We start from the raw sequence: 19,858 nt of genomic DNA on the forward strand, positions 1-19,858 counted from the left end.
AAAGTAAATATTTAGATGTAAAAATGTTTAAATCATGAGAAAGTCAGTGTAGGACAGATCCAAATCAGGGATCTTAAAAATAAAATAATTGAGCCAGACTGGAACACAGCACATTTTAAAGGCCAAAGTTAATTTGTAATGTTAACGGTGCTTTTGTTTCCCCAGACCTTAGAGAATCATAAGAGGGGACTCATACACAGTGTAAGTAACTGTGCTTCTCTCCTCGGGCTCATGCTGTAACTCCGAGTAAGGCATTCTGTGTACAGTCACCTGGAAAGACCATTTCTCAGCATCCTGTTACACGAGGACACTTAAATTATGCCACCGAGAAGGGCGACCCATCAACCAGGCGGATCTCCCGCTTCTTGTATATTTTTCATTCAAACTTGGCGTCTACCATCATTAGTCTTCAAATGAGCTTAAAAATTGGTAAGATTTAGAACTCCCTGTCCTTGTTTCTCCTCCTCGTTTCTTAAGGAAAAAAACCCAGTGCTGTCAACTGGAAACTCAGCTTCAGGCTGCTCGTCCTAGATGAGGATCCGATGTGACAGGTTAGTTTTGTAAATGTCAGAGGAGCCTGCATCAGTCGTGGGCATGACCCAAGGGGCACTGCTGGGAGAGCCGCACAAGCCTCGTCACCTCATAGGCCCCCTCTAAGGGCCTCTGCGCACAAACCTAAGGACCAAGCTATGGGGAGGAGGCAGAAGGGACAGGGGGAGGGGTCTGTGGCAAGACGGTGGGGACGGGGCAGAAACAAATGCACTACCTTCCATTTTGTCTGAAGAAATTGTCTTCAAAATCACGAAGTTTCTTTCGAATCCTTTTCTTTTCTTCTCTCATTTCCTGAAGGTGTTCCAAGAGTTCAGGTCTAAGAGGGAGGGAAATTTCAAGAAAATTAAGTTAAATCTGAATTGTTATACATGAAATGAATGTGCAACTCGATAGAGGCTGTGGAGAAAGAGGGAGGTAAGTAAATGCAAAAACTGCTGCCGGCACTGAGGGTCAGCAGGAATGGATGTTTTCTCTCTTGAGATTCCAACTATGCTGACAAGAGATAAGCTTCTGAGGGCTCCTGCTACTTATGAATTCTTAGGCCTTGTGAAATCCCATGGCACTTTTCATATTTTTCTTTGAAAGAAAGAGATGACATCTGTGCTCAGTGTGTGTTAAATGGTGAGCTGTGGCGTGCAGACCCACACAATGCCATTTATAGAGACCTGCTGGTTGTTTAAGCAAGATCTTAAAAGCTCCCTTAAATAATATGGGATGAAGCATATAAAAAAACTGAGCTAGAACTTTTTTAAAATCACTGTTTTATCTACACAGATGCACCTCAGGTAAGTCACTTGTGTTTTGTCAGCCAATTTATTTACACAAGAAAGTTATTTTTACTGAAGTATTTCACCACCACTACCAAAACGACAACATACATTGAAGCAGCATGGAGATTGGAAAGTCCTGTGTCCTGGCTGCATTTTGATGGTATTTTTTCATCCATTGGAGAAATAAATCCATCGGCCTCATCTTCAAATTGGTCCAGAAGGCAACGTGCACTGAAATCCGTTTTCAGAGTGACCGTGAAGTCTGGCTTCATGTTGCTGTCGTCTTCTGACCCCTCCTCTTCTTCCTAGAGACACACAGCAACCCCAGTAAAAAGCCGGTCACTTTTTGAGGCACTCTTTCATTGCAAGTTATCATTTAATTATCCAGACACCACACAGTTTCTTCTGCATCTACATTTAGCAACACATGAGGGTGCTTCAAAAAAGTTCACGGAAAAATGAAATTAAAAGATAATACAAATCTTTCTATAAACTTTTTGAATGTACATTATAGATATATTACTGAACTTATGTACATAGTAAATAACACAAACACTAAACACAGCCTCTCAATAGGGAAACAGACTATGAAACTACTTTAAATAATGAGTGTACAGCACAATTAACAGTTGTCAAGGATGAGGGTAGGAACATCCATCATAGTTTACACCCTAAGTCAAACGAACCAAAACATTTCCAGCTTTGTGACAGTAGAAAACAAAACCCATCACCATTAATCAGTGCTTTAAAGGATTCTATTCTGTCTATCTCAGAAGATAATTGTTTAGTAGGCTCTGAACATTTTCTGAAATCAAACAATACAGCCTTTCTATGAGGGTACTTCAAAAAGTTCCCAGAAAGATTCATATTTTTTTAAAAAATTTTTTAACACAACTCTTTATTCTCAATTCATATTATCTTTTAATTCTATTTTTCCCTGAACTTTCTGAAGTACCTTCATATTTAAGGGTTGAGATTAGAAAATACTTTGTGGTTGCTTGATGCACAAAATTTTAGGAAACTTTTCAGAGGATTGAAACATTTCTATTTCTATGATTGAAACCATAAAACTCATAAGCTTTTTCAAGGAACTTCTAAGAGCCAAAACTGTATTTTTCAGCATCCGAGATTCTGAGAAAAGTATGATACCGTCTTGATGATAACGCAAATAGAAAAACAATGACATCAGATCTGCGTCAGCACGATGTGAAGCTATGCAAGCCTAAGGAAGAAATCATATCAGAGTCTGAAAGATTCAGAATGAACTTTACAGCAAAATGTAATCAGACCACAGAGAATATGTTAATATCTTAAAAACTTTAAAAATTGATTAGGAGTACAGCGACGTGAACAGTGGTAATTCTAACATCAATTACTACAGTTACACCAGTAGCTCCAGCCACTGCGGCAAATACGTCCGAGAGCCCAGCACACTGCACCGGGTTTCCTTACACACAGTTTGTATGTTTGTGATGATGCCTCTGAAAAGAAATAATGTGAATAAACAAACAAAGCTAAACAAACAAAATAGGACTATTACATAACTAAAATAAAAGTACTGTTAGGAGGCATGAAGGTACAACTGGCAAAAACTAGGTGGCTTTTCCAGATGGTCCCAGCGGTGACTTCAGACCTTCAATCTCTTTGCTTTGTCAATAGAAGTAAATGCCTCAGTGATAAATTTTTCAATTTAAATGACTGAAAACATTTTTAAATGTACAGAGTACAACTGATTTTTTAGAGGAGATTTCCAGCTTACAAAGAGTTTCTCTTTGTAAGAGGAAGTAACAATTCCCATCTATGTAGTTTCTTAAAGAATTAATTGAGATAATGTATGTCAAGAACTTACTAAGGCAACCCTGACATGTGCGGTGCCACTCAGGTTTTTCCTCCTCCTCCCACTTCCCTGGATGAGGGCAATGAAACCGAACCTCCCAACCACAAACTCAGTGGAGGCAGGGATTATACACCAAAGTCATACACCAATCATATACCAAGTATATACATAATGGGTATGTAATTATATACCAAAGTCCTGAGAGAACTTAAATACGTGAAAATGTGCCTTGCACCTCATGAGAACTCAATTACTCTCAATAACCTTTGAAAATCTTGGGAAAAAGGGAAATTGCAAAAAAAACAGATCTTCAAATAAGACCATATGTGTTGTGGATACTGGGTAGATTCTAGATGAAATTAATACACGGATAATGTATGAAAAATTGGGAAAGAATCACTGACCAGCTGACTAGTGCTGGCTCTTTAAAAGCAAATCATGAAAACTAACCATTTTCCTTTTTTGATAAGATTGGCATAATACCTGGATTTCAATAACGAATGATTGAGGTGAGCAGACCCTACGAAAGGAAAGCTGGCAGCCCAGATTTCTGCAGAGTGATGACATAATGGGGACGTGAGCCTGGAGGGAAGCCCATAGCAGGCTCTCAACCTGACCCTGCCATACTCAACATTTATCAATCACTTTGACAGAGACATAAAAGGCATCTTTATAAAATGTGTAGATAACACAACGTAGGTAGGCATATCCGGTATGCTGGAATACAAAATCTAGACGTTATTTCATAAGGCTGAAATAGAAGTATAAAAAGTAAATTGGAATAATTCAAGTAAATTGGAATAGCTATGTTAGGAAAAAGAAAGCTGGACACACAGTTGGTAAGTGATTCATGGCAAAGGAAGCTGGAGACTGCACCAGTACACAGCATAGTATGTGTCAACAAGCAGACAGGACTTGAGCTCAACTGCTTCCTCAGCTTGGGTGATTCTGTCCCCTAGGGGACACTTGGCAATCTCTGGAGATATTTTTGGTTGTCACAACTGGGAAGGGGTGATGGCACACACTATTGGCATCTAGTGAATGGAGGCCAGAGACATTGGTAAGCATCCTACAAAGCAAAGGACAGTGTCCCACAATAGAGTCATCTGGCCCCAAATGTCAACAGTGCTGAGGTTGGGATACCCTGCCCTGGGAAAGACTAAAATGAACTCAATACATTGGCTGTCGCATAGGCAAGGACTTAGAGAACTGAAAGGGCCTCAGCCGTCCACATCAAAGTAAGAACTAGTCCTTGGTCCACTGTCCTGATTAAACCTTTTCTAGAATAATGTCCCGTTCTGGGTATCAGTTTTAAGAGGGACAGAGATAAACCAGTGTATGTGTATACAGTAGAGTCAGTAGACTGCTGAAAGGTCTGAACCCATAGCACGTAAGGAACAGCAAGAAGAGCCTTTCTCAGGGAAGAAGCAGTGTGTTTGTCTATGTTGTTCCAGAGGGCAAAAGTAAGCCTATTAGATAGAATGTGATAAATTAATAATAACTATGAATATTATCATTTTCAATTATTCTCATTAATTGTAATATTTTATATTTTTCCAACATATACATTCTAAAATTACATATAATATTGTATTTTATAATTTAAAAAGATAATTATCAAACTAATAATGTAAGTTTTTAGCTATAATTGATACTCAGCGCATGTAATGAGCAACCTTATTCTCCCAATCGCTGTGAACTTTTCAAGCTCGAGGATGGAATCGCTTTGTAGGCACAGTGTCTCTAGTCTGTCAGAGAAGTTTCAGAGGGGATTCTTACGTTGGATAGGAGAACTGACTAGATGATTTTTAGGATTCTCTGCGTGGGAAGATCTAGGGCTTCAGAACTTGAGCTGGCTCTATGTCATACACAGCTGGTTCCCTCTCACAAGCATTTAAAACCAGTGGTAGGTTTTAAAGAAACTGCTTAGATACAATCTTCTTATCTGCAAACACACCAAATTCTAAATTGTATCAGAATTGCCAAGAACTAGTACAGTCCAAATACATGCTAACGAGCCTGGCCAACTGGAACGGAATGAACCAAAAGACAGTACTATTTACAAAAGCAATGTAATCACTGCAAAATTATCTGAAATTTTGACCATTATGTGGGCTAGCAGATGAGCCATGGCCAAAATATACTTGTGAAAAAATTAAGCTGAAGGATAGGAATGGGAAGAATGTCCTCTTTTGAAAAGAGCATCGTTAGGATATCTTCAATTCATTTAATGAGGCAATTATTAAGTGTCATATTTTGGATGTGTTCAAAAACATTTTATCTAGTAACAGTTTTATTGCATGCTGCTAAGGGAAACATGCTAATTTTCATGCACACAATTGCCCACATTTCTTCAATTATGGCAGTTTAATTCTTGTATAAAATTACCAGCCAGACAAAATTTGTCTTCTTTCATCAACATCAAGGCTTATTGTAGTAAAACAGGTCTAATTTTTAAGACACATTGTAGCATACTGGCCCAAATTTCCCAGTACCACATTTAAGAGCATTTTCATAAAACAAAGTTCTACTTAAAATAATATGAATAGTGAGCACAGTCTTGCTTAATATCTCAAAATTAGGCATATAGAGTATTTAAGATTCTTAATAGGTAAGAAAAGGAATGGAGTACATAAAAGAAGACTTTGTTGCTTGTGGTACCTTACCTCAGGCAAGAAAATGGAGAAGTTCTTAATGGGTGTCCCTCAGTAGGAAAGAGGCCCCTGTACTCTTAAAGAATCATTCCTAACTGCAGTAAATAAATGACCACCTCAGACTTGGAACTGTCACAGAAATATGACAGATGAAACGCTTAAAACTCATTTCTGCTTTGGACCTAAACGACTACTAAAAAACAACCAATGATTTTTAAAAATGATTGCCTTTGATTTTTCATCTCTAGAGTCCTGTATAAGGCAGTCCAGTTTGTTCAGTTGTCTAGAAACAAAAACACAAAAGAGGCTAATCCTAGTACAGGCCAGTTAGTCCCTGTCCCCCCACAGGGACACACCATTCTACGGGTGCAGATTACACCTCCCATTCCTGCAAAAGTAGCCACTGATGCAAGGATTATCTATATAAAATCCATCTTTACTACTGAAAAAGAAAATCAGGGCACATGTTCTAGTGACTGCTGGCCATAGCACCATATTCACAGATAAAGAAAAGACTATAAAATTAGTCCCGAAGACTAAATGTGCCGGAGGAAAGGCAAGAGGATGGAAGAGTAGGTGAAACTGCACCAGCAAATCTGTCAAAGACAAGTAAGATATCTGTTTAAAAAATTATAATTTTTCATTGTGTGTTAATATAAATTGCTTTTGTTAATTTTTAGTTTTCTATAAACTCACTGTATGAAATTTTTTTTTAAAAAGTTTGTTCAATAAACTAATTTAAAATTTTGGAGTATAGAAAATCCATTCCCCAAATAGGCAAAACAAAACAGCAAAAAACATTTTGAAAACTAAACAGTAATCCCAAAAGCAAAGTGAAAACAAAACAAATGACAACAAAGAAAACAAACACTAAACAGTAATCCCTGAAAGCAAAGTGAAAACAAAACAAATGACAACAAAACAAAAAAGGGGGGTAAATGAAATTAAACTAAGGAATTCAGCTAGTCTATAATATACATAGGAGATTGTTCAGGGCTAGGCTGTGGGCTTAGTTGATTAGAACGGGATGCTGGTAACACCAAGGTCCAGGGTTTGACCCCTGCACTGGACAGACGCCAAAAAAAAAAAAAGGGGGGTGGTGGTGGAGGGGAATTGTTCAGTGTTGGTTATATGCAGCTACTGATTTCTTAGGGAATGCTACAAGAAGCCGTCACCAAAGGGCCCAGTCACAACCTCTTTCCATTCACAGGGGCCTGGGGGAGGAAAGCAAGGCAGATCTAGCCATCGGCTAGCAGCTGGAGGTCTTCACCTTGATCTCCTTGAAGAAGGAAGCAGTTTCACCCTCGATAATGGGCTGCAGCAAAGGGCTTCTCCGCTTGCTGGAGGGGGATCCCTGTGACAGGTGGTAACAAGTCGGTTACATTACGAACCCATTTCCTTTTCCCTCCAGCTCTTGGCCTCCTCTGACTTCACCAGTTTTCATTACTGTCTTTTAACTGTAGAGTCGAACCCCTCCCCGCCAAACACTCTCAGGAAAACCCGCAGCTACTAAAGTGCTCTTCCAAGTTGCTGCTTCGCCTCAGAGCCCATGCGCACGGGCCGAGGAGCACGTGGTAGGGCGACAGCAGCAGGTCACCCAGGTGGAAAAAACCCGAGGGGCCACACCTGCTGCCCTGCGCGCTTTCCTCCCCAAACACAGCAACTCCAAGAACACTTCACTATAACAAGCTGAGAACAACGGCAGGTCAGAAGGCCATGCAAAGGTCATCTGACTTCTGCTCCATATTTGCCCTATTTAGGCAGATTAAGGGTTCTTAACTGGAGAATGAGAAACACTCCTTACTATAATCCTTCTGTTTGTTTAATTTATCCTGCAGGGGATTTCCAGAAGAGTAGCTTTCTTCAAATACACCTGGATGCTGCTCATTCAGGAAAACAAGTACGTTGTTAAACTAAGCAAGGATGTTTAAGGAAGCGCTAGATAAGAGCAGCAGCTAAAATGAATAAGCATGTCAAGGGCAACATCAAGGAGAGGGGTGTCTGCAGACTGAGAAGCCTGAAAGCCCGCAGAGGGGACGAGAGCCCCGAAACAGGGGCCGGCGTTAACACCCCCACTTGCTGCTGGAAGGGAGGCCCGGGAGGCCGGGCTGTCCCGGAGCCGAAGGCACATTGCTGCTCCCCTCTTGACAAGATCAAAATCCAGGGGCCAAAGCAGCTAGGTCCAAGGACTGTGGCCACGGAGAGCAATTTCACAGTGATTTTCCTCCCTCCCTTTCTTTTCAGTGCTTAGATGTCCCCATATCCTCCAAGAAGAGGGGCCTCTCTCCCTGAGTTCCTTAGAGGATTTCTCCCTGGAAATGACTCCCAAGGGCATTATCCCTGTCTTGAACCTCGAGAGGAGACTTAACAGAGGGCGCGTGGGAGCAGAGAGGTGCTCTTCAGAGTGAAGGGGCCTGAGAAAGCACAGCTCTGCCCCCTTGGTGCTCTGTCTCTGAGGAAAGGGCCGGGAGTCAGCCCAGCACATGTCAGATGGATGTACATGGCCAAACTATGTTCCCCAAAGGGAAAAATAATTCTATCAGCTCCAGGTTGGTTCATTTTTGCCAAATGTAGCCTCAGAGGGCTTTGATAAAGTCTTTTTTCCTCCAGCTTGTGGGCCATGAATATTATTAGTGGCTGGTTCAACTATTAAAGGCTCTTCTTTAATGAGAAAGCAGGTTAGGGCCCTATTAATATATCCAGGGCCCATTCAACCAGAAAGGTTTGTGCCAACAACAGAAAGGTATTGTACTTACAATGATGGGTATGGTGTTGACTCGGGACAGGATCTGTTTGACCAGCCGGTACCTGTCATACAGTGGCTTCATAACCTGACGTTCATTCTTTGTTACCTGCAAAGAAAGATCAAGAGACCTGAGAAGCTGGCTTCTGGTGGTCATGCTACGAGCTGTCCAAGCTTGCTCTGGGCCCTTGTCCTAGAGAAAAATACAGTAACCTAAGCCTTACCATTCTTACAAAATGTATTTAAGCTCACAATATTATTTATTCAATAAATATTTAAAATACCTACTCAGCTGCAGATAAATGGAAATTAACTCCATCGGTAGTATTGCTTTTTTGAAATCAAAACTATGCTCATTCTTAGGTCCCTGCTTACAACTCCTCAAGGTTCAGCGTTTCCAGACGACTTAATATTTTTTGGCCCAGGGAAAAAGGAAGCATGTATTTCTAATATAATACTTATCCTGCAGTCCTGTAATCAATTTATTTACATGTCTTTTTCCCCCATGAAATTGTTATGTTTTTAAAAATAAGATTCTGGTAAACAGTAGGTACTCAAGGAACATTTGCTGACAGAATACATGGATTGACACATCTTTGCATCCCTAATATCTGGCACAGGCCTCAAAAACATTTAAAAGACTGATTCTCTAGGCAGTGGTGAGGAACCCAGCCCAGCTCCCTGGTACAGTATCTCTAGGTGCTTGCTGCCCCTCTCCTCTCCATCACACCTCAAGCTCCAGAAATAAACCAGGTCGTCTCAGACCTCCTTGTCAAGTTCCCTCTGCCCTGACATGGCTTCCTCTCTGCCCCTGTTTGACCAATTCCAGTTCAAGAGCCACCTCCAGGTGCAGCCTTCTTACAACATCTTCCATTCTGGGAGACTTACTCGTTCTCTCCTTTGCGTCACCACCCCACCTGCGTATACTTTATAATTTCACAAACACTTTTACACGCTATCATAACTGTTCGTTGACACACCTGTCTCCTCCTTTAGACTATAGCCCCTTGAGAGTGGAGTTTCTGTTTTTGTATCCCTAGTAACTATTTCAGTGCCTGACATATTGGAATTATTCCTTAAATATTTGCAACATGAGCGAATATTTCAAACATAAATAGGTATGCCCAATTTACAGGTATGCGTGCATTTCCTTTAGGTACTTACATGGGGAATGAGATGAAGTATCTTTGCTTCAGGTTAGCTATTTGACTTCTGCATTCTATCACCCTTCCACACAGAGTAAGGCAGGGGTTTTAGAGGTAAGGAAGGGCAAGTAGTATTAGCTTTGACCACTTATGTTTTTTGAACGCTCGACTTCAAAGACAACTCTGGGTTATGCATAAATGGATTATCCCTTGTTGCCTTTTGTATTTGCCTTTCTCAAAGTAACCAACAGTGAGTGCACTTTGGATAAACTTCACAAGCTAGGATGGACACTGCCATCATGCAAAACACTTTATGAATGTTTTTATCATTAGCAATAATAATAACCTTTTATTTTTATCTCTTCTGTTATAATATTAAAGGGTGATTGGCATATTTGTGTTTCTACTATCTACTGTATGAAAAGGAGTTTTAAAATTGGTACTTCATAAAAAAAATTACTATCCAAACTGGAAGGGAATGCAGGAATTATTTTATATGCAGAAGACTGAGACCAAACCACAGGTGTTACTACTGCACACCCGCCACAATGGCTAAAATGAAAAGACAGTGTGCAGTGTCAGTGAGAACACTGAACAACTAGAACTATCCTTCACTGCTGGTAAGGGCGGAACACTTTGGAAAACTATTTGGCATTATCAACTAAAGCTCAACACATGACATATCAATTCCACTCTTAAGTATATACCAAACAAATGTGTCTTACGTTCATCAAAGACATATATAAAAATGTTCACAGCAGCACTAATTATAATAGCCCTAAACTGGAAACCACCCATATACCCATGAACAGAAGAACAGATACAATATATTCCCCAAATTGAATATTAAAGAGCAATAGAAATGAATAAACCACAGCTATATGCAACCTCACGGATCAATTTCACAATAATAGAGCCGAGTAAGATAAGCCAGACACAAAAAATACATACTGTAAGATTCCACTTATATAAAGATCAAAAATAATACAAATCTGTAGTGTTAGAATACATGTCAAGATCGTGGTTTTCCTTGGTGGGACTGGGAGTCATGCTGTTGACTGGAATGGGACACCAGGAGATCTTCCGAAGGTTGGCAACGTTTTGTTTCTTGAACTGGGTGCTGGTTATCTGGGTTTGTTTACTTTGTGAAAATTCATCGACATATTTATAACTTGGGCTCTTTTCTGTATTTACTTTATACTTCAACAAAAGTTCAATAGACACAAATAAGTCTGAGGAACAGAAATGAAGTGACTCGTACAATGTCACATGTAAAATAACAAAATTTAGGACTACAACACATGAAATAGTGTTTTCAATACAAGTTGTATCCATTAAATATGTTGCAGGTGAGTTTAAGGCAGATGATGCTGTTGACACATGACATGTGGTGAGATATAATGTGCAAGATAAACCATAGATGAGTGATCAAAAGCATACTGAAGACAGAAATGATAATAACTAGCTAGCATTTCTCAGTTGTGGACTAGCATCTAGCATCCTATTACAAGTTACTGGGCAGAAACATCTTTGGTTTGTAGAAGGAGACTTGGCTGGTAAAATCAACCAGATATGACAAATTTGAGAGAAACCAGTTTCTTTTCTAATTCAGAAACCAGAGTTTCCTAGTTGGAGGAGATGAAGAAGATCGCTGGTTTAATTATTTGGCTTATGACACTGATATTTAGATTTTCTATGAATTGCTAATGTTTGTAATTAGTGACCCTCAGGAACTAATCACCTGTGGGTGATCTGATAAAATCCAGTTGACTATGGAGAGTTAAAACTCATCATCATTCCACCAAACCTAACATTGGCATTTGATAGAAGTACCTAAACACTAATAATAGCAAAGATTTTTAAGTCTGAGGTGATGGAAAGGTAAAAATTACTACTACTTGGTTGATTTACACAATTACTTTCATGATACATATTTGAAACAAAAGGCTTGATGATACTGTCTATAAGTTAATACAACTTTTGCCTATCATAAAGCCCTATCACATGCAATTATCAGTGCTGGGTTTGTGAGTAGAACCAAAATCTACCCAAGAGTTATATGAACAAAGCAGGTCCTTGGCTGTCAAAAAAGGGCCAGGTGATATTAAATGCATCACAGGAAAACTGTGTGGAAGTTGACATCACTTATTCTTGAGTCATCAGCTACTTGGGGATTCTGCCGCTAACCAAAGGACTTTGAATGAGCCAATGAAGTTCTCTGAGCTTCAGAGAACTGTTGGGTAAATTTTCCTGTTTGGTAAATTGCAAAATTCTATTAGAAAACCTTTACGATCCATAATTGCTTGAAAATGACTTTAGGCCAAGCATGTAGTATACTGTCTCTTCAAAATACTCTCCTCTTGCTTCAAAACATTACTTTTCATTTAAGTGGTTGTGCCGAATGGTTTTCCAATGTGTGGAAACAGGGTTATTATTCAGATGTATTTTTGCACACAAATTAAAACAGCGTAAATCTATAGATATGAAGATCTAATGGGAGAAGGCAGCACTTCCGCTCTTTGTTTATGATTCAAAGAGAGCTTCATCTGCAGGTCTCTTACTATGCTATCTGGTTGCTCAACAAGTCTCAGATAATATTTCAAAACACAGTGGGAACACTAGCCAATAATTTTCTACATGTAATTAGTGGCAAGTCTTGAACAGAAATCATAAAGGCCTGATTACACAGCTGCATTTGCCTGCCTTTATCTTTTGTGACGGTTTTTGTCTTAGCCTCAAATAAAACTTCCCTACAGAAACATCATTTTGGTTACTGTTACCTGGACAGAATCACAAGGTGAAAGGTAAAAAATGATTGACATATTTGCTTTGAAAATAAGGATAAAATTAGAACCATGGAATGTTACAGCCAGAAAAGTTTGCCATGGAGAGGGTAATGATTTGCCTAAGGTGATAGAGCTAGGTCAAGAACCCAGGTTTACTGACACTCAGTTCAGTTTTCTTCCCACTCACAAATAAGTACAGGCATGAAGTGAAGTAGGATCTTAACATAGTGTGGTAGTGTAGCTCTATCCTCTAATAGGGTTTGACCAAGTTGTATTATAAACAATTCTGCCTTCCAAACTGAAATTCTGCCTGTATTGAGTTTACAAAGATCTCTGCTTATGAACAAGGGCACAAAAGCACAACCTTGTGAGGTATTGTGCCATAGGTCAACAAGAAACCACACTGCCTCAAAATCATCTTAGTAAAACAAAAAGTGATTTGAGTTTGTGTGTGGAGTCATAAAACTGCTAGAAGAAGAAGACAAAATGAGATGGAGTCTTATATCTTGCATTCTCGGACCATGAATTTGGAAAATCTCAACTATTTATTCTTCATTATCAGGTAATAATAGCAGGCTGTCTGTGCAAAGATCCGAAAATTCCAAAAAAGCAGATAACCAAAGGGTAGTATTTATATGTAGCTATATGGTTTGCATTTAAATTTGAACATGGCTATGTTCAATGGCGTGTTAGTCCCCAAGGTTTTAATATACAAGATTAAAATATACCAGTGAGGAAGAGATTCAGGAAGAATCCAGAACCTCTATCGAGCAACCCCTTCTCTCCTCTCCACACTGGCTGCAGAAGAGTAGGATGTACAGAAGGGAACACGGTGAGCTGTAGCTATTTGTGGCACTTCTCTCTGTGACAGGGTCTTTTGATAAGATCCTTAAATGTTGAAAAGAACACATTTTAATGATAATTAATAGGGAATTATGTGCTGGGAAATGAAAACTAAAGTTTTGAAGCAAGAGGAGTATTTTGAAGAGACAGGACGCTACACAGTTGGCCTAAAGTCATTTCAAGCAATGAAAACGAGTGTAAACTTGTTTTTCATGCATGTGTCAGTCCCTAGAGTGTGCAGTTAAAGCAAATAGCATTGCTAAAAAAATGTACAGAAGCAGCAGATAACTGTTTTGACCTGAGATTTTGATGGTGTCCCTTTAAATCAGAATTTGAGACTTAGCAAAAACCCATGAATTCTGAGCATGTACTTTTCTAAGAAACTGGGGCTTGGAATGATAGCTCAGCTTTGGAAATACACGTATTTTTCTTCTAAGAAGAGTGTTGTCCCAGTGGTATTTACAGTCCAGGGTCCATGGTAACAACACAGATCTAAGAATTAAAAGTTCACTCTTTGATTTTTAGATTGGACAGTTATCAAATGAACTCTGCTTTTCCTGTGGAGGTTGGAGCATCATGTTCCAGAGAGAGGTAGAGAGTCTGGCTTGGGAACAGAAATAAATGACACTTAAATTTCCTAAAGCATTTGTTCCCCGCCTGTGAGATACTAGAATCCAGACCCCTTTGAAAGAATGAGGAAAGAAAAGGGAATAATAAAGCAGGACCAAGAGCTAATATTTCATATTCCTAATGATAAGAGGACTAAAAAATGTGCTTTCTTTCTCTTGATTTAGTCATTTAATCAGAACTAGGCTGCAGAGAGTAAACATATGATTGTAACAGAAGTGAAAACTATCATTTACTGTGCTACTTTGCCCCACTTCCTCAGCGCCTGACATCCTTCAGGTAAATATATACATACATATCTCTCTCTATATATATCTGTGTAATGTCATTTAATCCTCATGACAACCTATAACATGATAACCTGAACAGATTATGTAGACTGAGAGGTTACCTGAGTAGCCCAAGGTCACAGAACTAGTCTCAGCAGGGCTGGACTCTGAATCTAGGTCTGCCCAGTGGAAGGCTCACAGTGTCTGCACATTGCCCCAATCCAGGCGGAATGAGAGAATCTGTGCCCAACAAATACTGCGGAACACAAACCGCTGAACTGGCAGCAAGGTTAAATCTGCGTAGAAGGCAGCTGTGAGCTCTTGGGGTCTCGGGCAAGGAAGTCCTTAAAGGAGTCTATCAATGTCATAACCGAAATCCATACAATGAAAAGAAGAAATTTAAAGAAAGAAAACACACAGCTCCCCCCTCCTTCACTGAGGCCCGTCCAGTAGCCACAAGGAGATCCACTCTTATAGGTTCTAATCCTATGGTGGAGAAGAGCTTTCTCTCTGTTAACAGACGTTCAGTTCTACCTCTACAAGTTCTGAATACTCCAGTAGAGAAGGACGAAGTTTCATAATATATTTGAGCTCTAGAACATTTACTATTTGGTTCAATGCCTTTAAAAAATCCAAAACAAAACTTGGCTGAAACATGGACATTATCCCAGAGTGTTGGTATTTTTCCACTGCAAGGACAGGCCAGCGAAATCAATCATCATCAGTGCCAGAATTTTTTTTTTTTTTTTTTTAACTTAAACCTGATAAATTCAGAACCAAAATGCCATGGAGGAAGCATCCTACAGATAGTTACTGGGCACATGCAATGTGTCAGGTCTTGTGCTAGATGCTCAGGGTTAGGTTCAAAGGTGTACACAGCCCAGAATTCTTATCCTCACAGACCGTAGAGTCTAATGAATTACTCTGCAACCTTCTTTATTTAAAAGAGCATATTTTAGATGAAAAGACTATGTCTATTATATAGTTGTGGCTGAGACTGGAAAAGAGATCTGTTTTTTGGCAATATAAAAATCCAGCTGTAAACCTAAACTTCATGCTTCCTTATACTTGCTTTTAAGAATTTGTTTTGTTAGAGTCTTAATAACTTTATGTTGTCAGGAGTAACTGCCAAGAAGGATGTCTGATTACAAGTTCCTGAAGGAAGAGAGAAGCCTATCTATCATGCTACCGCCTCCCCCACAGCTAACAACAAACATTCCATAAGCATCTTTTGAATAACAAATCACCTCCAATGCCTCCTGTTGTTATGAAAAGGCAAAGCCATATTTTGGATTCCTCACACTTTCTGAAGGCAGCTGGAACTTTTAGACAAACAATGATTGCAACTGCATTCCAGAGAGATTAATTTTAGGGCATATCATTCTAGTTTAACAACTTCATTTTATGGATGACAAAGCCTAGAGCCTATGGGGGCGGACGTAGGGACAGGGAAGTCTCCTCACTTCAGCACTCTGTGCACCCTATACTCTGCCCCCCACGTTTTCCCCCTGAAAGCAGGACACCAGTGAGTAAATTTTAGTTGCAAACTAATTTTTTGTTTGAATTCAATTAAGTTCAATGTCTTCTAGACAGTGGAACTTTCTCATCAGCTAAGCCTTCAGAAAGCTTAATTATGGTGTAAATATATGGTAACTTCCTTTATTCTAAAAGCAAAGAAAGCAAACATTAGTGAACCCCATTTGCAAGATACCAGACACAGAAAATCTATTTCTAAATCTAGATAATTAACCCCAATCAGAAAATTCAGTTCCTCACATACCGGCCGTCCATGAATGCTTTCATAATATAACAGAGCTTTCTGCAGAGCCACTTTCTCATTAGCAATTTGGTCTTTGGTCATATCCTGTATAAACAGGGATAGAGAAATGACAAAGAAGGAAAACATTTATGAACATTCTAACTTCTTCAGTAAAACAAATCTACTAAAGTAAGGTTAAAAAGAATCCTCATACAATAGCTCTCCCTAGCTCTATCCAAAGTTCCCTTAGGAACAAGCCATTCCTAACCCCTTGCTAGAAATACGGACAGTAGAGCAGAGTCATCATGAACTACTTGGATCTCTAGTGTGGCAGTAAAGGCATGTTCAATACTTAAGTAAGCAGGACTGAGAGGCATATGGGGCTTAGCTTAATGTTCCAAGCAATGACTACAGTTACAGGTTCCACAGTCCCGAAGGTCTGTCTCTAATCCTTCTACCTCGGAGAGTCACTAACCTGTCTATCAACCTGAACAAGTTCATTTTGTAATATATACAATAGAGTAGTCTGCCTTCAATCTGTAGTCAAAAACCAAAGTACCCACGGATGAAACACTCTCGAGTTGTTTCATCTGTTTCTTTGGACATGGAAGAGCGTGGAGGGTTTAAAGAGGCATTGCTCTTCCCATTGGGTTCGTGCAGCATGCCCTACGTTTCTACCATGTGGACCGCAGTGGCTCAGGATGAGCGGTTAGCTTGGGGCTTTCACAGAAGCATCGCACCTTAACGTCCTCGGGACGGCTGGTTTCTGCACGCTTCTCCTGGAGCCTCCTCTGGATAGACTCCAGCGTGGCTTCCACGCCAGGCTTTAGGGCTTTATCTCCCAGCTCTTGCTTCTTATCGTCTTCTTTCTCAAGTTGGGAACCAAAACTCTTGGGCAGTGTGTTGCTTCGCTGCCGCATCTGGGGGACTAGGTCTTCTTCCGATATCTTTAGTTTTGACTCTAGTTGAAAAGATTTGGGAGTAAAGATATAAGAGAATTCATGTCTGTTTTTCTCTGGTGTCAATAACTGCTTAGTCCTGTCTTTTTTCAGAGGGTATCTAATTATAGTATCAGTGGAAATCCCTGAGTTATGTAAAATCTGAGAAAATGATAATGTCTTCCTGGATGGTGTGAACTGTCTCCTGACAACCAATTCCTGAGAAAGCTTTAGCTATTTGACATCATCCATGCTGTAGTCACACCTGCCCGTGTGCTGCTGTTAGAATGCGGCAGATCTTCCCATCCTTGTTCCCTTAGGGTCGAAACGTATTTACTGATCTAATGCCCAGCCCCCGGGCAACATTTTGTTGTATGACTTATATAGCTTATACTGAAATCATTTTCACTCTGTATTCTATATAGCTGCTTATACAACTATCTCGTAAAAGATAGCAAGCTCTTTGAGGGACAGGTGACAAACCCTTTTCAGGTTCATCTCTGTGTCCATATGTCTTCTAATACCACGGCAAACAGAGCCTTGGATTAAACAGGTGCTTAAGAAGTGTTGACTTGAAGCACCATCCTTTTATTAGTGACTTAAGGAAATAAAGAAATGCTGCAGAATTTGCATCTTGGCTGATCTGGCTGGCCTGTGATTGAGACCATGGGAAGCCATGGGGAAGCTGTCACCCTGAATAAAAGAGCACTGAGGAGAAGGAACCTGGAATACCTGAGCAGTGGCACTCGGCATGAGGCGAGATGATGGATTTGGCACCTGGCCTATTGTACACAAGACAAGTTGCAGGTCCAGAGCTTCACCTACCTTTAAGTTGCTTCCGGAACTTGGCAAGGTCATTTGTCCATTTCAGAACCTCTGGATTGGCTGCTTTGTCGCTGTGAGATGGCTGAGGAAAAAAGTCAAGGGTAAATGTTTTACTGGGGCAGGAAAAAGAAGTGCTTAATGATCAATTTTGTTTTAAATAGGAAGGAAAAGTTGAGTCCCATCAGAATAAGAAACTAATCATGATCAATCAGAGCAAAATTCGTAAGAGTAATTCCATTATCCTTCTTAACATCTTGTTATTTTTAATGTTTTCAAAGAATTCCTCAGAGGCAAAATGCTTTCCATTATTTGTAGGGTAACCTCTAAGGCTAGCAGAGTAGAAAACAGAGGAGCATAGGAGGTTCTGCACCGCAACCACCACAGAAAACACCTTTTTGCAACTCTTGCGGGAAATACTAAGGACAGAGCTAAGGGTAGAATGAGCTCAGTATTAATCAAACTGTAGAAGAAGATAATCTTGAGTTAAGTTTTAGCCAAACAAAAGATTTCATTCAACAATTTTTCCCATTCCTGCTCATTAATACATTTATAAAATGTAGAGGTAAGCTTTCAATTTATTTGTAAGAATACACTTGTGTAAGAAAAATGCTGATACCTGATGACTGGGGTTTATCAGGGTTTACTACCCAGTTTTTACTACCTTTTTGTTTTGAGAGTCCCTAAAAATCTCCCTTACCTTTGATCACTTCTTTGAGTTGTTGACATGCTGGCACGTTGCGGGACAGGAAGGGACAGAGGGAACCCTGTGAGGGGGCACTTACTCTGTACTTTCTCTCTTCTTCAAATCTGTCCTCAAATCTTCGGATCTTCTTTTTGAGGTTCTGAATCCTCCGTGTGAGTTGGGCAGGTGTCAGGTCCTCTTGCTCATCATTGCAGGACCCCAGAGAGGAACTTCGCCTCCTGTGAGGAGCACAATTTGGGTCAGCTTCCCCACGAGCTGTCGTGGCCTGCTGAGGGGGCTCTGGAGATGTGGGATGCCATATGGCACAGAGGAGGAGACTCAAGACAGCCTCCACCCTCTGGAATAAAAAGAAAGTTGACAGATTCATCTTGTGACTTTGAGCTGTGTCTGTCCCACCCAGTAAGCACGTCTAAAGTTCTCCAGCTCACATTTTCTATTGGCAAAGGCAGGACTGAATGTGTACCTTTGCTGTAGGCCTAAAAGTTAAATTGCAGAGAGCTTTGGAAAGGAGACATAAGGAAATGCAGTATGTCATGTCGCAGCTGGGCCACAGATCAACTAACAACTACAATGCAGCCTGTGTCCTAGGACGGAGAATTTCAAATACCTTCCACCACAGACTCACAACTTGATTTTTGAAAAATTACCAGCCATCAGCACCATCCCTATCTTTTCTAATGCTGCAAAGATGCTGCATTTGCTTATCAGCAACAGAGAAACATACCTCATGAAAGAATGGGAATTTGGGGGCGAGGGAGGGACTTCTGTGTCATCCAGGTACTGCCGACCTTGCCCGTAAGTGTAGAACCGAGGAGAGAGCATGGGGTCACTGTCCTCATCCAGAAGCTGACGAATCAGGCGCCCGGCCTGCGGGGAGAGGCGGGCTTCGTCAGAGTCCACGTTCTCCCGCTGCCAGGAGGAGAAAGTAGGGACGGGCTCTGGAAAACAACGGCGGTGAGAGGTCAAAATTGTTCTTTAAAGCTCAGTGGCTTCCCAAGTTTCCTGAATGCTTTAGAGGAAGCTGCCCACCGAATGTTTTCTCATTTTAGATCTAAGGTTCAGAATAGGGACGCTATGCCCCAACCAAAATCACCAATACACCTGATGGCCATCATCTACCTTTTATCTCTATTCTCACTTGCTTTCAGAAGAGAACCTGCTAGGGCTTCCCTGAGAAACAGCTTGAAAGAGAACCAATAGCGTATGCTTACAACTTCCCTAAAAGGTCAGTGATGAAAACTTTTCCACCTGAGGTCATTGTTAAAAAGCAAGTGTGTCAGGGAGGGAGGTATCTGGCATCATGGCTTTCCATCCTGCACTGAAACAACTAAGGATTCATGCTAAGGAACCACATTACTCTTGTGAGAGCCTATTTATGTAGAAGTTTACAGCTTCCTTTCAGTTATC

The 19,858-nt window shown here is 40.3% G+C and overlaps 1 protein-coding gene across 5 annotated transcripts in view; it reads right to left on the reverse strand.

Annotated features, from left to right (window-relative positions):
- The window catches only part of FAM13A (family with sequence similarity 13 member A), an 86,850-nt gene that overhangs the window by 3,549 nt on the left and 63,443 nt on the right, over positions 1-19,858 (reverse strand). For all 5 annotated transcript variants that reach the window (XM_063107560.1, XM_063107556.1, XM_063107561.1 and 2 more), the window contains 9 exons: positions 19,176-19,389; positions 18,531-18,669; positions 17,749-17,830; positions 16,726-16,946; positions 16,007-16,090; positions 8,570-8,665; positions 7,084-7,167; positions 1,431-1,627; positions 767-868 (listed from right to left, as the gene is read on the reverse strand). In XM_063107560.1, the coding sequence (XP_062963630.1) occupies positions 767-868; positions 1,431-1,627; positions 7,084-7,167; positions 8,570-8,665; positions 16,007-16,090; positions 16,726-16,946; positions 17,749-17,830; positions 18,531-18,669; positions 19,176-19,389 (1,219 nt within the window). The remainder of the gene's footprint in view (positions 1-766; positions 869-1,430; positions 1,628-7,083; positions 7,168-8,569; positions 8,666-16,006; positions 16,091-16,725; positions 16,947-17,748; positions 17,831-18,530; positions 18,670-19,175; positions 19,390-19,858) is intronic.

The sequence above is a fragment of the Cynocephalus volans genome, chromosome 9 (genome assembly GCF_027409185.1).
Source record: "Cynocephalus volans isolate mCynVol1 chromosome 9, mCynVol1.pri, whole genome shotgun sequence".
Classification (NCBI taxonomy): Eukaryota; Metazoa; Chordata; class Mammalia; order Dermoptera; family Cynocephalidae; genus Cynocephalus; species Cynocephalus volans.